The 15,234-nt window shown below is 36.6% G+C and overlaps 1 protein-coding gene across 1 annotated transcript in view; it reads right to left on the bottom strand.

Annotated features, from left to right (window-relative positions):
- The window catches only part of agps (alkylglycerone phosphate synthase), a 261,105-nt gene that overhangs the window by 73,851 nt on the left and 172,020 nt on the right, over positions 1 to 15,234 (bottom strand). Inside the window, exon 11 of the mRNA XM_039757713.1 lies at positions 11,111 to 11,238. Coding sequence (XP_039613647.1) covers positions 11,111 to 11,238 — 128 coding nt within the window. The remainder of the gene's footprint in view (positions 1 to 11,110; positions 11,239 to 15,234) is intronic.

Below are 15,234 nucleotides of genomic sequence, written 5' to 3'. Positions count from 1 at the left end.
TTTGATAAAACGTTGTTATTTTGTATTAATTCAAATTTCAGTTTTAATTAAAAACCTTAAGGGAAGCAGGTTACAGTACTAATTCAGTTGTTATCGCACAGAGAAGGGATGTTGAAAGGTAGGCTCACCTGTACAGATCCGATGCTGCAAACACAGCTGCATCATGGGCACTTCTAGGAGTGCCAACGCAAATGTCTCGTATCATGCACCTGTCATCAACAAGGGCCTGGAGAACAACAGATGGCCACCCTTTGTGATTAATGTAATCGCGGTAGCCTTCCGTCGGGGGAAGAATAGGCACATGCGTGCCATCCAGCACACCGTAAATCTGTGGCACAAGATGCACCAAGGAATTGCGGTATGCATCTCCCATACCCGTGGGTTTCGTCGCACTGGGGTACTTTCTTCGAGCTCTAGGGCTATCGGACAAGCAATTGCTTCATTCTGCTGTCGTCTTCGGATATTATGTACAATTCCAATTATTTGTGAAACTGAAATAACAGTAAGCTGGCAAATTTCAAAAAACTGTCTAAATAATCTCTCCATTCTTTGTTTAGTGGAGGGGGTGTAACGTGGATAACAAAAGGTAGATAATTTGCGACATACACAAAATTATGTATGGAAACGGCTCAAGGGCAGATTTATTTTCGCGCTACAACAAAACTTATGCAACACTTTGTTTTGGGGGATGACGTCATCACGCACACCATTTTATCAATAAAAAGCCAATTGGATGGAAACAGGCTGTAGACAGCAAATTTCGCACATTTTTACGTATATTCTGTTTGTCGATAACAAAACGTCGCAAAAAACTGGATGGAAACTTGGCTAGTCATGTTACGTTACTTTAAAAATGTTTCCTTTTCTTTTTCATGACTTCTTTAACACACTACTTCTCTGCTGCTTGGCCTTGGTATTTTACTAGTATATATATATATATATATATATATATATATATATATATATATACATACACACACACACATATATATATACAGTTAGGTACATAAATATTTGGACAGAGACAACTTTTTTCTAATTTTGGTTCTGTACATTACCACAATGAATTTTAAATGAAACAACTCAGATGTAGTTGAAATGCAGACTTTCAGCTTTAATTCAGTGGGTTGAACAAAATGATTACATAAAAATGTGAGGCAACTAAAGCATTTTTAACACAATCCCTTTATTTCAGCAGCTCAAAAGTAATTGGACAAATTAAATAACTGGAAATAAAATGTTCATTTCTAATTCTTGGTTGAAAACCCTTTGCTGGCAATGCCAGCCTGAAGTCTTGAACTCATGGATATCACCACATGCTGGGTTTCCTCCTTTTTAATGCTCTGCCAGGCCTTTACTGCAGCGGCTTTACTTTCAGTTGCTGTTTGTTTGTGGGCTTTTCTGTCCGAAGTTTAGTCTTCAACAAGTGAAATGCCTGCTCAGTTGGGTGACTGACTTGGCCATTCAAGAATTTTCCACTGCTTTGCTTTAGTAAACTCCTGGGTTGCTTTGGCTGTATGTTTTGGGTCATTGTCCATCTGTATCATGAAACGCCCGCCGCCCAATCAATTTGATGTCATTTAGCTGGATTTGAGCAGACAGTATGTCTCTGAACACCTCAGAATTCATTCGGCTGCTTCTGTCCTGTGTCACATCATCAATAAACACAAGTGTCCCAGTGCCAAAGGCAGCCATCACACTGCCTGACTCCACCATGTTTTACAAATGATGTGCTATGCTTTGGATAATGAGCTGTTCTACGCCTTCTCCATAATTTTTCTTGCCATCATTCTGGTAGAGGTTGATCTTGGTTTCATCTGTCCAAAGAATGTTTTTCCAGAACTGTGCTGGCTTTTTTAGATGTTCTTTAGCAAAGTCTAATCTAGCCTTTCTATTCTTGAGGCTTATGAGTGGCTTCCACCTTGCAGTGCACCCTCTGGATTTACTTTCATGCAGTCTTCTCTTTATGGTAGACTTGGATATCGATACGCTGACCAAGCCCTGGAGAGTGTTGTTCACTTGATTGGCTGTTGTGAAGGGGTTTCTCTTCATCATGGAAATGATTCTGCGATCACCCACCACTGTTGTCTTACGTGGACGTTCAGGTCTTTTTGCGTTGCTGAGTTCACTAGTGCTTGCTTTCTTTCTCAGGATGTACCAAACTGGAGATTTTGCCACTCGTAATATTGTAGCAATTTCTCGGATGGGTTTTTTCTGTTTTTGCAGCTTAAGGATGGCTACTTTCATCTGCATGGAGAGCTCCTTTGACCGCATGTTGTCTGTTCACAGCAAAATCTCCCACATGCAAGCATCACACCTCAGATCAACTCCAGGCCTTTTATCTGCTTAATTGATAAGACATAACGACGGATTTGCCCACACCTGCCCATGAATATAATATATATATAAACTTTTTAATCTCTACTGTGAGGATCAGGGGTGTAGGAACACAGACTAGTACTACCTTTAGAAGGCCTTGGTTTCCCTGCACACTCCGTTAAGCTGAAAAAAGTCATACCACCCAAATGACTTACTGCTTGGCTGACAAAGGTAACAATAAAAAAAAAAATTCAATTCTTATAAAGTAGGTTTGGTCAAATACATATTTGGCTTTGAGAGTTGTATAGTGTTGTACATTTTGTGTTACTGCTATGCCACAGTATTTCTAACAATAAAAAGTAAGAAGTTCTCATCAGAGAAGTACTGTAGTAAGCACACTTTGCAGTCCCAAATATCTGCCTGTTTCACTGGATCTTTATGCTTTTGTGCTCTGGCTTCACAAGAGAACACAAAACTATAACAGTAAGTGTAATGTATAAAAATATATTTTTTTCCACATTTTACAGCAGGATAGAACAGAAAAGAAGGTATGAGATTTATTAATTTCACAAATTTATTTTTTGTGGCTGAAAACTATTTGAAAAAACATGAATTATACATGTTTCCACTTAATCTGGTAAAAAGGATCATTATCAATATCGCTAGAAACATGAAGAAAAAAAGACTGCATACATAGGTTTTAAATAGAATTACATACGCAACATTAAAAAGTGAACTCATACAAGTATGCTCATTATCTTTGGGTAAAGGTAAAAAACCTTTTTAAATGATGCACAGAAAAAAAGAACTGTCAGTTATGACAGATATTGACGCTTACTTGCCGCACATTGCAAATAACTTTACCTACCTTTAAAGACAAGCCAGAATTGGCTAAACCTCGCAGGTTCAGGAAATAAATGGCAACCAAATCAAATATGCTACAAAGCAGCCTCTAGAGAACAAGGGCAGATTTTTGGAAACATTCATCAGACTGCATTCCCAATAATATACAAGAAACAAATCAATAGCTTAATTGTACACTGGCACGGACAAGTGAAGCTAGGACTTAATTCATTTTTCTTGCTTTAATGACTGAATTCCACAGAGAGTCAAGTGTCCAAGGCTACACAAATCTCTCCAATTTAATAGTCAATAATGTTTTCATCAGGTTCACCATTTATAATCAATTCAGTATAAAAAACATACAGAGCTGTCCATTACTGAGCCCCTAAGTGCTGTGTCAATGATATGGACTACAAACAAGGAGCAAATTAATCAGTGCTTAAAAGTCGTTGAATCTGTTTGCATTTTTAAAACCTCACAGTTAAACTGTGAACCTCAGTGTCCAAACAAAGATTCAGAATCTGGAGAAACCTAGATGTAAAGGAATCTCAGCTTAGCTCACAAAGTCTGTGTCCAAAGACACTTATTAGTTAAGAATCAATTAACATCACTACAGACCCAATTTCAAATTAAACAAATACACAGTAGTACTCTGGAAATTTGGCTTAACTATCCTGAGAAAATATTGTGGGTTCTCCACATCCCTGGATTTCAGTCTGTGTTTCAGGAATTTTCACAGAAAGACAGAACCTCTTTAACAATGTCATTCACTGGAAACACTGTTGTTAAAATGAAAAAAACAGTAGCTTCAGACAGTAAAGGGACAAATCAATATAATTATAAGAAATGTGAGGATTAATAAACTTAACATGAGACTAATATATTTCAGATTTCAACTTCCAATAAGTGAAAGGGCATATATGTTTTTTTTAAAGGAGTGGTTTTAAAAAAAACACTTTTTAAAGATATGTATCAGTTTAGTTTATAGCTGATTTTAAAATACTTCTTCTATACAAAAAGCTTTATTTGACTTGGGATTTATTTACCTTAACAAAACTTATCAAGGCAAACATAATAAAGCACACTTAACAAACGCAAATACTGATCTCCTAAGGCCAGCCTATACAAATTGCAGTCTAGAAGCAACCTCCAAGTGGCCCAGCCCATGGTCGCACCAGAAATGCAGAGAAATATCGAGAAAAATGCATTCCGCAAGCCTCCAGAATTCCTACATAAATCCTACAATGGTACAGACCATGAATGCAAAACAACGTGTAACTCAGCAACATTCAACCCACAATGGAGAATGTTGTGTGTTTACAAGTGGTGTGTCTATGATACAGTGATTTTGTTTGTGACAGTACACACCGGTACATACTACAAGCACTTCGGTCACGACAGCTAGTCATGTCATACACTACATATTAAATGATTCTATAATCAATTGTGTGCTGAGTCTTAGTTGTAGTCCTGTTTCATTAAGTGACTGCGAACGTGAGTAGTCACAAATGAATCTAATTGTTAACCAATGACAGCCTGTTATTGACAAGCACTATCTCTGTACGGCTCCCCACTCACACGCTTCAATCCTGCGGATTCATGACTGTTACGAGAATAATGATCAGTTATTGGCACTCAAAGCAAAGAATTAGAAAGACAGCATTTAATGAAAACATGCAAAAAGTTTGGCACTTCCTTTAAAACTTTTTTGTAGAATGTAGTGTTTGTTATTAACTTGTAGTTAATATTCATCAGTTTCAGAAATTCTATGTTTGCAATTTTAAACTATCAAGCACAATATTAAGCAGTACAGTACACTGACAGTGCGACATCTAGATTGTAATTCTGCTTCAAATTTATAGATACCTTGAGTAAGTCGAGTGTAATTGTGGAAAACCATTTAGATCAGTTAACATCAAATGTAAACGTGGAAAACAATTTAGATCAGCTAACATAACATTATAATGTGACCTTTAGAGATGCTCTGGACACAGTGGCTCCCCTTAAAACAAAAGTGATCAAAGCACATAGAAACTCTCCCTGGTTTAATGAAAATACTTGAGCTCTTAAATTAGAGTGTCGAAAACTGGAGCGCAGATGGAGAACAACAAAGCTACATGTCCTTCAAATTGCATGGACAGAGAGTGTTAATAAATATAAAAAAGCCCTCTTTAAAGCTCGCTCAGAATACTATTCTACATTAATAGATAGCAATAATAAAAATCCTCGGGTACTGTTTTGAACAGTGGCTAAATTAACAAATGACAATTCAGATCAACAGTGCAAAATACCAACAGATATTAGCAGTACAGACTTTACAAACTTCTTCAATGAGAAAATTATATAATATAATTAATAAATTTAATTTTATAAAATTAATAATATAAGATCCAAGATCTCAGCATCACAGTACAAACCAAATACTAGCTTAGCAGACCCTGCCGCACATTGCATTCAGCACTTTAGTAATTTTAATCCTGTAACTGAGCAGGAAGTCTTAACTTTAATTACTAAAATGAAGCCCACTACTTGTTCCCTAGATCCAGTGCCAACAAAACTAGTAAAAGTGCATGGATGTTCTTGCAGCCTATTCTAACCATTATCAATAGTTCATTACTGCATGGCACGTACCTGATGCACTAAAAGTGTCAGTCATTAAACCTTTACTTAAAAAGTCAGACCTAGACCCACACATACTAAATAATTATAGGTCTATTTCAAATTTACCATTTCTCTCTAAAATACTAGAAAAAGTAGTAGCTAGTCAGCTTCAGTCAAACCTTACGCATTACAATTTATTTGAGAAATTCCAGTCTGGTTTTCGCAGAAACTGCACTAACACGGGTTGTAAATGACATTCTGATATCCTCTGATGAAGGAAACTCCACTGTAATTATGTTGTTAGACTTAAGTGCAGCATTTGACACCATTGACCATTCTATTTTACTGCACAGGCTAGAAAACGATGTTGGGCTTACAGGCCCGTGCTCACTTGGTTTAGTTCTTATTTATCAAATCGATTCCAATATGTACAGAAATGTGCTGACAGTACTCCATCATTATACACAGAAGTTCAATATGGTGTCCCGCAGGGCTCAGTACTGGGACCTTTACTGTTTTCACTTTACATGCCTCCACTGGGATCTCTCATTAGGAAACATAATGTTAATTTTCACTGTATGCAGATGACACCCAGTTATACCTTTCATTTAAATCAAATGAAGTTTCTCCGATGTTGTCTTTAATTAGTTGTGTTAGTGAATTAAAGGAGTGGATGAATGAGAACTACTTGTCTTTAAATACAGATAAAACAGAGATGTTAATTGTTGGAGGGAATGACGCTGATCACAGCAATATTTTGTCATCATTTAACTTGGAATCCCAATTAATTTTACTGAATCAGCCCGCAATCTAGGAGTTATCTTTGATTCTAGCATGTCATTTAAAGCACATATTACAAAGTTGTCCAAAACATGTTTCTTTCATCTTAAAAATGTTAGGAAATTAAGGCGCTTTCTAAATAAACAGGATTCTGAGAAGTTAATTCATGCATTTATTTCTAGTAGGATTGACTACTGCAATGCGGTGTTCACTGGCTGTTCAAACTGTTCTTTATTCAGCCCCCAGTTAATCCAAAATGCGGCTGCAAGAATTATTACAAGAACAAGAAAATATGAACACATAACTCCAGTTCTTAAATCCTTACACTGGCTCCTGGTTAAGTTTAGGGCTGATTTCAAAATCCTCCTTTTAAATGGCTAAGGTCCAACGTACTTGTCTGAACTTATCATGACTTACAAACCTGAGCGCACATTAAGATCTCAAGATGCCGGTCTGCTTATGATTCCAAGGATTAATTAAAATAACAGTGGGAGGTCGAGCTTTTAGTTACAGGGCCCCCTAAACTGTGGAATGGTCTGCCTGCTGCTATAAGAGATGCCCCTTCGGTCCCAGCCTTTAAATCTCAGCTGAAGACTCACTACTTCAGCTTAGCATATTCTGACTAGAGCTGCTGATTAACTGTACAGAGTGCATCTCTGTTGTTAGTCATTAGCACTAAAACATTGCGGCACTTCCTGTGTGATTTTGGGCTATACAACAAATAAACTGTATTGTATTGTATTGTACTTATGCAGGTGACATAATAGTAGCTCTGGTGCCTCACAATTAGGAGATCATGGGTTTACATCCAGGGTCTTCCCTGCATGGAGTTTGAAAAGAACTCAGAGTAGTGAGTAAAGCGCTATATAAATGTAAAGAATTATGATTATTATTATTATTATTATACTTGATAATTTGTCACACTCCCGAGCAGTAAGCAAAGCACTATATAAATGTAAAGAATTATTATTATTATTATTATTATTATACTTGATGATTTACCAAATTTTAAACATTTTTTCACCAAATAAACAAAACATGTAGCACTAGGACTCTCCACCTCTATACACCTTACCTTCACAGTACCTCACACTTGAACCAAATGGAACATACTGTATGTGCACCACTACCTTTTTGTTTATGAAAAAGACACTGCTAACCACACGTAGTGATTTGAAATGAACCAATGTTCCCTCATGTGCAGCAGACATTGCCTTCATGTGTGTTAGTTCCTGTTATCACTTGTTATTGGTTTGTGCACTAAATGCTTTGATAGTTCATTTTTATTCTATTAAATGCACTTTGTGATGTGCCTGGGTCATACATGACCAAAATATTTATTTTTTTTCAAAGCATAAACAAATGCCACTGCTAATACTGTGCACTTTATTAATTTTATGCATTTTGAGATGTGCCTAGGTCCGATATGACCAAACTGTTTATTTTTTTTTATTTGAAAAGTGGAAAAAAATATTGCTACTACCACAGATCCTATTCAGTTATAGCATTTTTCTTGGATTTATAAACTTTGTGATGTCAAATGTGATCAAATTTAAAAAAGAAACAATACTTTTTTAATAAGATTTATTTGTGTTGGTTTAAAATTTGTTATTACCTGCTGCTTACCAGCCACTAAAAATGTTAAAAGGGGGCTTTGTTGTTACGTGAAAAACTTCATCTAACAATTTTTAGTACTGTAAGTGGAGATCTTTTCTAAAATGTGACAGCTAGCTAGGAGATAATTACTTTAAAAATATAGCATCCTGCTTCACCTATATTTTGAATAACTCACTTTGTGACAAAAGATGCAGAAGGGATTGGTCACAATTAGGGAATCCATTCCCGGACGGGTTTATCCATTCCCGGGAATCCCGGGCTCCCGGGGATGATACAGTGCACGGGCATCTCACATGTGAACGGTTTTAGAACGACCAACACTTATTTTTAATAAAACTACTGCAATATATTGACACCAATAAAAGACTAACCTTATCTACAAGCAGTTCATGCTGTCATACAAGTACATGTATCTAGTTCAGGGGTGCCCAATGCGTCGATCACGATCGACCGGTAGATCGCAAAGGTAGTAAAGGTAGATTGCGTTGCATTCAAAAAAAATTTTTTTAAACGTTAGCCTATCATATATCCTCCCTTTGGCATTTGCCACTTAATTGACATACAGGGCGGCCAGTCTGAGATCTCCTTCTAAGACACTGGTCATCCCGCACGCACGATCAAACGCGCAAGCTACTGCAAAACTCCGGCTGTGATCTAGTTAGCCTTCCAATTTACATCGACTAAAGAAGGGATTTTAAAAAAATTTTCTGGGGAGGGTATGAGCTTAATGTGGACTTAGAATAGGATTTTTTTTTTCTCTCACAATGTGCGTTGTTCTGATCTGTCAATTTATCATTGCTATTTCAAAGAAGGAAAATGTGGAAAGGCACCTTCGAACTGTTCATAAAAACTACGAAACTGACTTCCTTCCGAAAAGTGATCTGAGAAAGAGAAAAGAGAGGGAACTAAAATCGCAGTTAATTGGACAGCCGTCATTTTTCACTCGGCTGAATTCAAAAGCTCCTTGGCTCTATTTATTTATGCCAGTCAGCCTTTTTCCACATGAAGATTATTAAATCCAAATACTGTAGTGACCATAAATGTACTGAACTGTTATTGTGCCATAAAGGTTATTCAGTTATGCAAGGTCCGACAACATATATTTTCTTTATAAAGTATACTCAGTGTGTGTATATATATATATATATATATATATATATATACACACACACACTTTTTAATGTAGGTAGATCATTTCGATCTGGACATTTTAAAAGTAGCTCGCAAGCCGAAAAACAGTGGGCACCCCTGATCTAGTTAGCTGCGGTAATAAGAGCGTAGAAAGCATAACTTGTCCAGCGTGCAGTTGTCCAGGCGAGAGCGTACTTTGTGCAGAGTACGCCAGCCACTGAGAAAGCACGCTTTGCCTCCACTGAAGTAGGCAGCACAGTCATCAGATACAGATACAATTGTTCTAAACAACACCCGCGCTTGCCGTTGCTCTGAAACACCGCCATTTCAGCTTTTACTGATGCATCCAGTTTCTTGTCATCATTCTGTGATGGCAAGTTTCTTGGCACAGTTAATGTGGATGCAACAGACTGACGCATTGCAATTTCAAGTTGCTGTTCAAGGCTGTTGTCTGATAGACGTCAATAAAGTCCTTAGTTTTCAACTATAACTCTATCATTTCTTGATCGATTTTTACACGCTATATATGTGAGCTTGGCCATTCCCGGTTTCTCGGGAATTACTGCAGTTTTATTCCTAGGAATGCGGGAATGAAAAATGTCCGGGAATCCCAGGCTCCCGAATGGTTTCCCTAGTCAAAATAGGTGATTGAAACAGAGTTTCCCAATTCAGATGTTTCATATTACAAATAAATAAAACTTTTTAAGTTTAAGTGCCAATTTTGCACAAATAATATCTACTGACCTTTACTATAAAAATAGTTTACACATACTCCTACACTATATAATGTAAGGGGTATAACTGCATGTGAATTACATTAACTTTGCTTGCATATTGTAATGCTACTGCTTCCTGTTTTACTTTCTATATTTTTACTGTTTTATAATTTGCCAAGGGAAAAAATAAGTATTTTATTAGCAGTGATTCTGATTAAACTGGGTACACACACCAATGGACACTGCCTTAAACTGCTTTAAATGTAATGATAATAATTAAATAAAATGATTTCACCCTGTGTGGATTATTGCACGAGTGGGCCATGTAATGGACAGGCATGTGGTATTTACTTGTCAAAATTAAGTTACCAAAAAAAAAAAACAAACAACAAAACGTAACATTTTTACATTTTACATATTGCAGTTTTAATATAAATTAAGGATCCTTTCCACTCCCCTCTTCAGCTGCTACAAAGTCTTGACCGTACTTCTAGGTTAGCATAACAGTAGAACAGCCTGGTTATTTTGTTTCAAGGCCATAAGCGGTGAGGCTTAATACCTCAAGATTATAACTCCTAAAGTTACTGGTTTAGTCTGCACCAGACCTGAGTGTGGTCAAACTGCAGAAATAACTACTACATACTACTGATGAACCTATACATTAATGATTACAAAACGACACAATATAAAAAACATTTGTTTAAAATATAATTTATAATTAATTCATACATAAAATACTTGTCAGTAATGATTATAAAGTATAGTCATTAACTCATTAAAAATTTAAAATTAATAATACATACAAAACAGGACACTTTGCATTTAAAATTACTTTTTGAAAATTACAAATAAAGTCAATGCTGGATTCATTGAAAATTAAACAAATGTGCTAGAAATATCATCGTATAGCTGATTACTTTAAATAGCTCCTTTATTGATATTTATATTAAATTATTATAAGCAGAGCAGACAAGTTGTTTACCAAGGTAGTTCAACTGCGAAAAAACACATGGAGATCTTTATGAAATTATAATCACACTTAGATTTTTAAAGTTTCATGTTACACTGCAATTAACAGGAAAGAAATGGCAAATGAATCATACCTGCTTGGCAACTTCTCTTAAACAGGCCACCCCCTGTTCAAAATTTGGAAAGACAACTGAACCATATTTCTGATATTCAGGGACAGGTCGGATCTTTATTGTCACCTCTGTAACTACCCCAAGGGTTCCTGAAAAAAACAGCGAAATGTTACAGCGAAATGTTACATTAGAGTACGTAAGTAAACAGCTTTCAGAAGTAATGGCATAAAAACGACCTACTGTGCTGATATAAGTCTGTAAGTATAATTGAAGTTTAAGGTGCTCTAGCAATATATTCTATGAAAGCATAGTATTAATTAGAACAAGATAATAAGAAAAACATGCATTTTTAATATATGCATGGAAGACAAGCAGGTTAAGTAAATGATCCAACATGAGATCCTAGCCAGTAGCTCCACTTGAAAATTATCCATGGATGATTATTCTATAAATAATCCACCTGACAGTTCAAAAATCAGACACATCACTACCAATAGGCCTATCAAAATTTATGGTGATTTTAATATGTGCATTCTCATTCTTAAATGTAAATTCATGACTGATTTCATGTAAACGTAAATTCATGACTGCTTGACTGTTTAGCATAATTTTCTTACCCACTCTCTTAGTCATATTTTACATGTGATCAGCACATCTAGCTTATCTATAGCATTTGATCGATTTCTATTTTATTCCTATTTACTTATTTTTCTTATGAGAATTTTGTGTTGAAAGAATTGACCTTTTCCTTGTTTGTTATGTTTTTATACAAACTTCTACCCAGTGTAATTTATTGTGCTTTTCCATGCTTCCATTGTTTCAAAACACTTTAAGCACTATATAAATCAACAAAGTATTTTTACTATTATTATTAGATGACAGAGATTGATGGCATCTGATAGCTGGTAATCAGTTGGATAAGGAGCAGTTTTAATATGACTTCTTAATATAGTCAGTAATTCTGATTATTCAATTAATGGCAGAGCAGCTACACAAAGTAAAGGCCAAGTAAGAATAGTTTTGTGAATCAGTAAAATCAAATTAATTATTCCCCAATTCATTTTCTGATGTTGTTTTGTTCATTACAGTACCATGAAGAGCAAATACCTATACCAGAAGCATCTATCAGATGGCAGAGCCACATCTATATATATACATACATATACATATACATACACATACATACATCTATATATATACATACATATACATATACATACACATACATACATATATATATATACATACATATACATATATATACGTCTCAAAAGATTTAAAGGGACACTTTTTAATCAGAGTATAGCATAAAGTCAATGAAACTTATGGGATATTAATCTGGTCAGTTAAGTAGCAGAGGGGGTTGTTAATCAGTTTCAGCTGCTGTGGTGTTAATGAAATTAACAACAGATGCACTAGAGGGGCAACAATGAGATGACCCCCAAAACAGGAATGGTTTAACAGGTGGAGGCCACTGACATTTTTCCCTCCTCATCTTTTCTGACTGTCTCTTCACTAGTTTTGCATTTGGCTACAGTCAGTGTCACTACTGGTAGCATGAGGCGATACCTGGACCCTACAGAGGTTGCACAGGTAGTCCAACTTCTCCAGGATGGCACATCAATACGTGTCATTGCCAGATGGTTTGCTGTGTCTCCCCTGCACAGTCTCAAGGGCATGGAGGAGATTCTAGGAGACAAGCAGTTACTCTAGGAGAGATGGAGAGGGCCATAGAAGGTCCATAACCCATCAGCAGGACCAGTATCTGCTCCTTTGGGCAAGGAGGAACAGGATGAGCACTGCCAGAGCCCTACAAAATGACCTCCAGCAGGCCACTGGTGTGAATGTCTCTGACCAAACAACCAGAAAGACTTCATGAGGGTGACCCAAGGGCCCCATGTCCTCTAATGGGCCCTGAGCTCACTGCCCAGCAGCATGCAGCTCGATTGGCATTTGCCATAGAATACCAGAATTGGCAGATGCACCACTGGTGTCCTGTGCTTTTTACAGATGACAGCAGGTTCACCCTGAGCATGTGACAGAAGTGAAAGGGTCTGGAGAAGCCATGGAGAACATTATGCTGCCTGTAACATCATTCAGCACGAGCAGTTTGGTGGTGGGTTAATATCCATGGAGGGTCACACAGACTGCTACAGGCTTGACAAAGGCACCTTGGCTGCCATTAGGTATCAGGATGAAATCCTTGGACCCATTGTCATACCCTATGCTGGTACAGTGGCTCCTGGTGCACGACAATTCCTGGCCTCATGTGGTGAGAGTATGCAGGCAGTTCCTGGAGGATGAAGGAATTGATACCATTGACTGGCCACCACACTTTCCTGACCTAAATCCAATAGAACACCTCTGGGACATTATGTTTTGGTCCATCCAATGCCACCAGGTTGCACCTCAGACTGTCCAGGAGCTCAGTGATGCCCTGGTCCAGATCTGGGAGGAGATCCCCCACAACACCATCTGTCATCTCATTAGAAGCATGCACCGATGTTGTCAGGCATGTATACAAGAACACAGGGGCCATACAAAGTGCTGCGGACAACTTTGAGTTGCTGCAATTAAATTTTGGCAAAATGGACTAGCCTGCCACATCATTTTTCACTCTGATTTTTGGGGCGTCTTTGAATTCAGGGCTCTGTAGGTTGATCATTTTCATTTCCATCAACCGATGTGACATCCTTTCGTTCCTAACACATTACCCAGTCTATATCAGTATAGATATCCAGGAGGATTTCTTTTTCCCATTGAGATCTGATGTGTTTTCAAAGTGTTCCTTTAATTTTTTTGAGCAGTTTATATATATATATATATATATATATATATATATATATATATATATATATTATACAATTGAATAATTTGCAAATAAACACTGCTTAAATGTAAATATATATGAACTTATAGGTTTGAATCATATTTAATCTTTAACTGCACTACAGCTTTTTTGCTGTTAAAAAATACATTTACATTGTCTGTTCAATGTACTTGCTAGACATTCATAATTCTTGAGGTGTAATTATAAATATGGATTACTGTTTTAATTATGCAGTACTTGTTTCTGAACAAAATTTATACTGTATGACACACACACAAACAAATAATAAACACAGTACAAATCTTTAAATAAGCTGAAAATGTATCAAATATTCATAAGATATTCATCAAGCTGACGCAAGGCTAGAATGCTTAACAAGTCTACAAGTAGAATAGACACAATTTGCTGTTAAGCTACCAAATCTATTTTTACTAAGCAGTAATTTCAAATTCTTCATCATCTTTTCTTTATTCAATTGTAAAAGTAAGCTGATGTATTTAACACAAGCTTGCTCTCACAACCTAGACAAATGGTGTCCGTTTTAATTAAAGGACAAAATACTCAGGTCTGAATTCATTAAAGAAGGTTTTTTTTTTTGCCGTTTGTCTAACTGTACAGGGTGACTTCTCCAATTCCTTTTTCTCATTTTATTATTCCAATTTCTTTATTGTAAAGGCTAATATTCTAATCTTTGCTGGCTCTCAAGTAAAACATGCCATTACTTGCTGCTCTTTGTTTGCACTACAGGAAATTTGCTGAAAAATTAAAAAAAACGTGTCATAATACTTGTAAACGTGTAAAGGTGCACCATAAATAAATTACCATAAAACAAAGAATAGCTGGGTCCAGAAAGATTGCTTTTTTGTGATCAGCCAATTTACAGATCATCAATCTAATCTAGTCTTTTGTAGTGAAAAAAGGTTGTTTTTGATTGGCAGCTGATTGATCTGAACATTACAAATTTCTGTAATAAGCATAAACATGTCTCTTGAAGGGAAGGCACGGTGGCGCATTGGGAGGAGACCCGGGTTCGCTTCCCGGGTCCTCCCTGCGTGGAGTTTGCATGTTCTCCCCGTGCCTGCGTGGGTTTCCTTCCACAGTCCAAAGACATGTAGGTTAGGTACATTGGCGATTCTAAATTGTCCCTAGTGTTGGCTGGGATTGGCTCCAGCAGACCCCCAGTGACCCTGTAGTTAGGATATAGCGGGTTGGATAATAGATGGATGGATGGATGGATGGATGTCTCCTGATAAATTTACTTTAAACATATTTATGCTACATCTGTGTAACTGATATTTTATGCCTATATGTTTAA

The sequence above is a fragment of the Polypterus senegalus genome, chromosome 6 (genome assembly GCF_016835505.1).
Source record: "Polypterus senegalus isolate Bchr_013 chromosome 6, ASM1683550v1, whole genome shotgun sequence".
Classification (NCBI taxonomy): Eukaryota; Metazoa; Chordata; class Cladistia; order Polypteriformes; family Polypteridae; genus Polypterus; species Polypterus senegalus.
The sequence above is the reverse complement of the archived record's forward strand: the minus strand, read 5'-3'. Positions and strand labels throughout refer to the sequence as shown.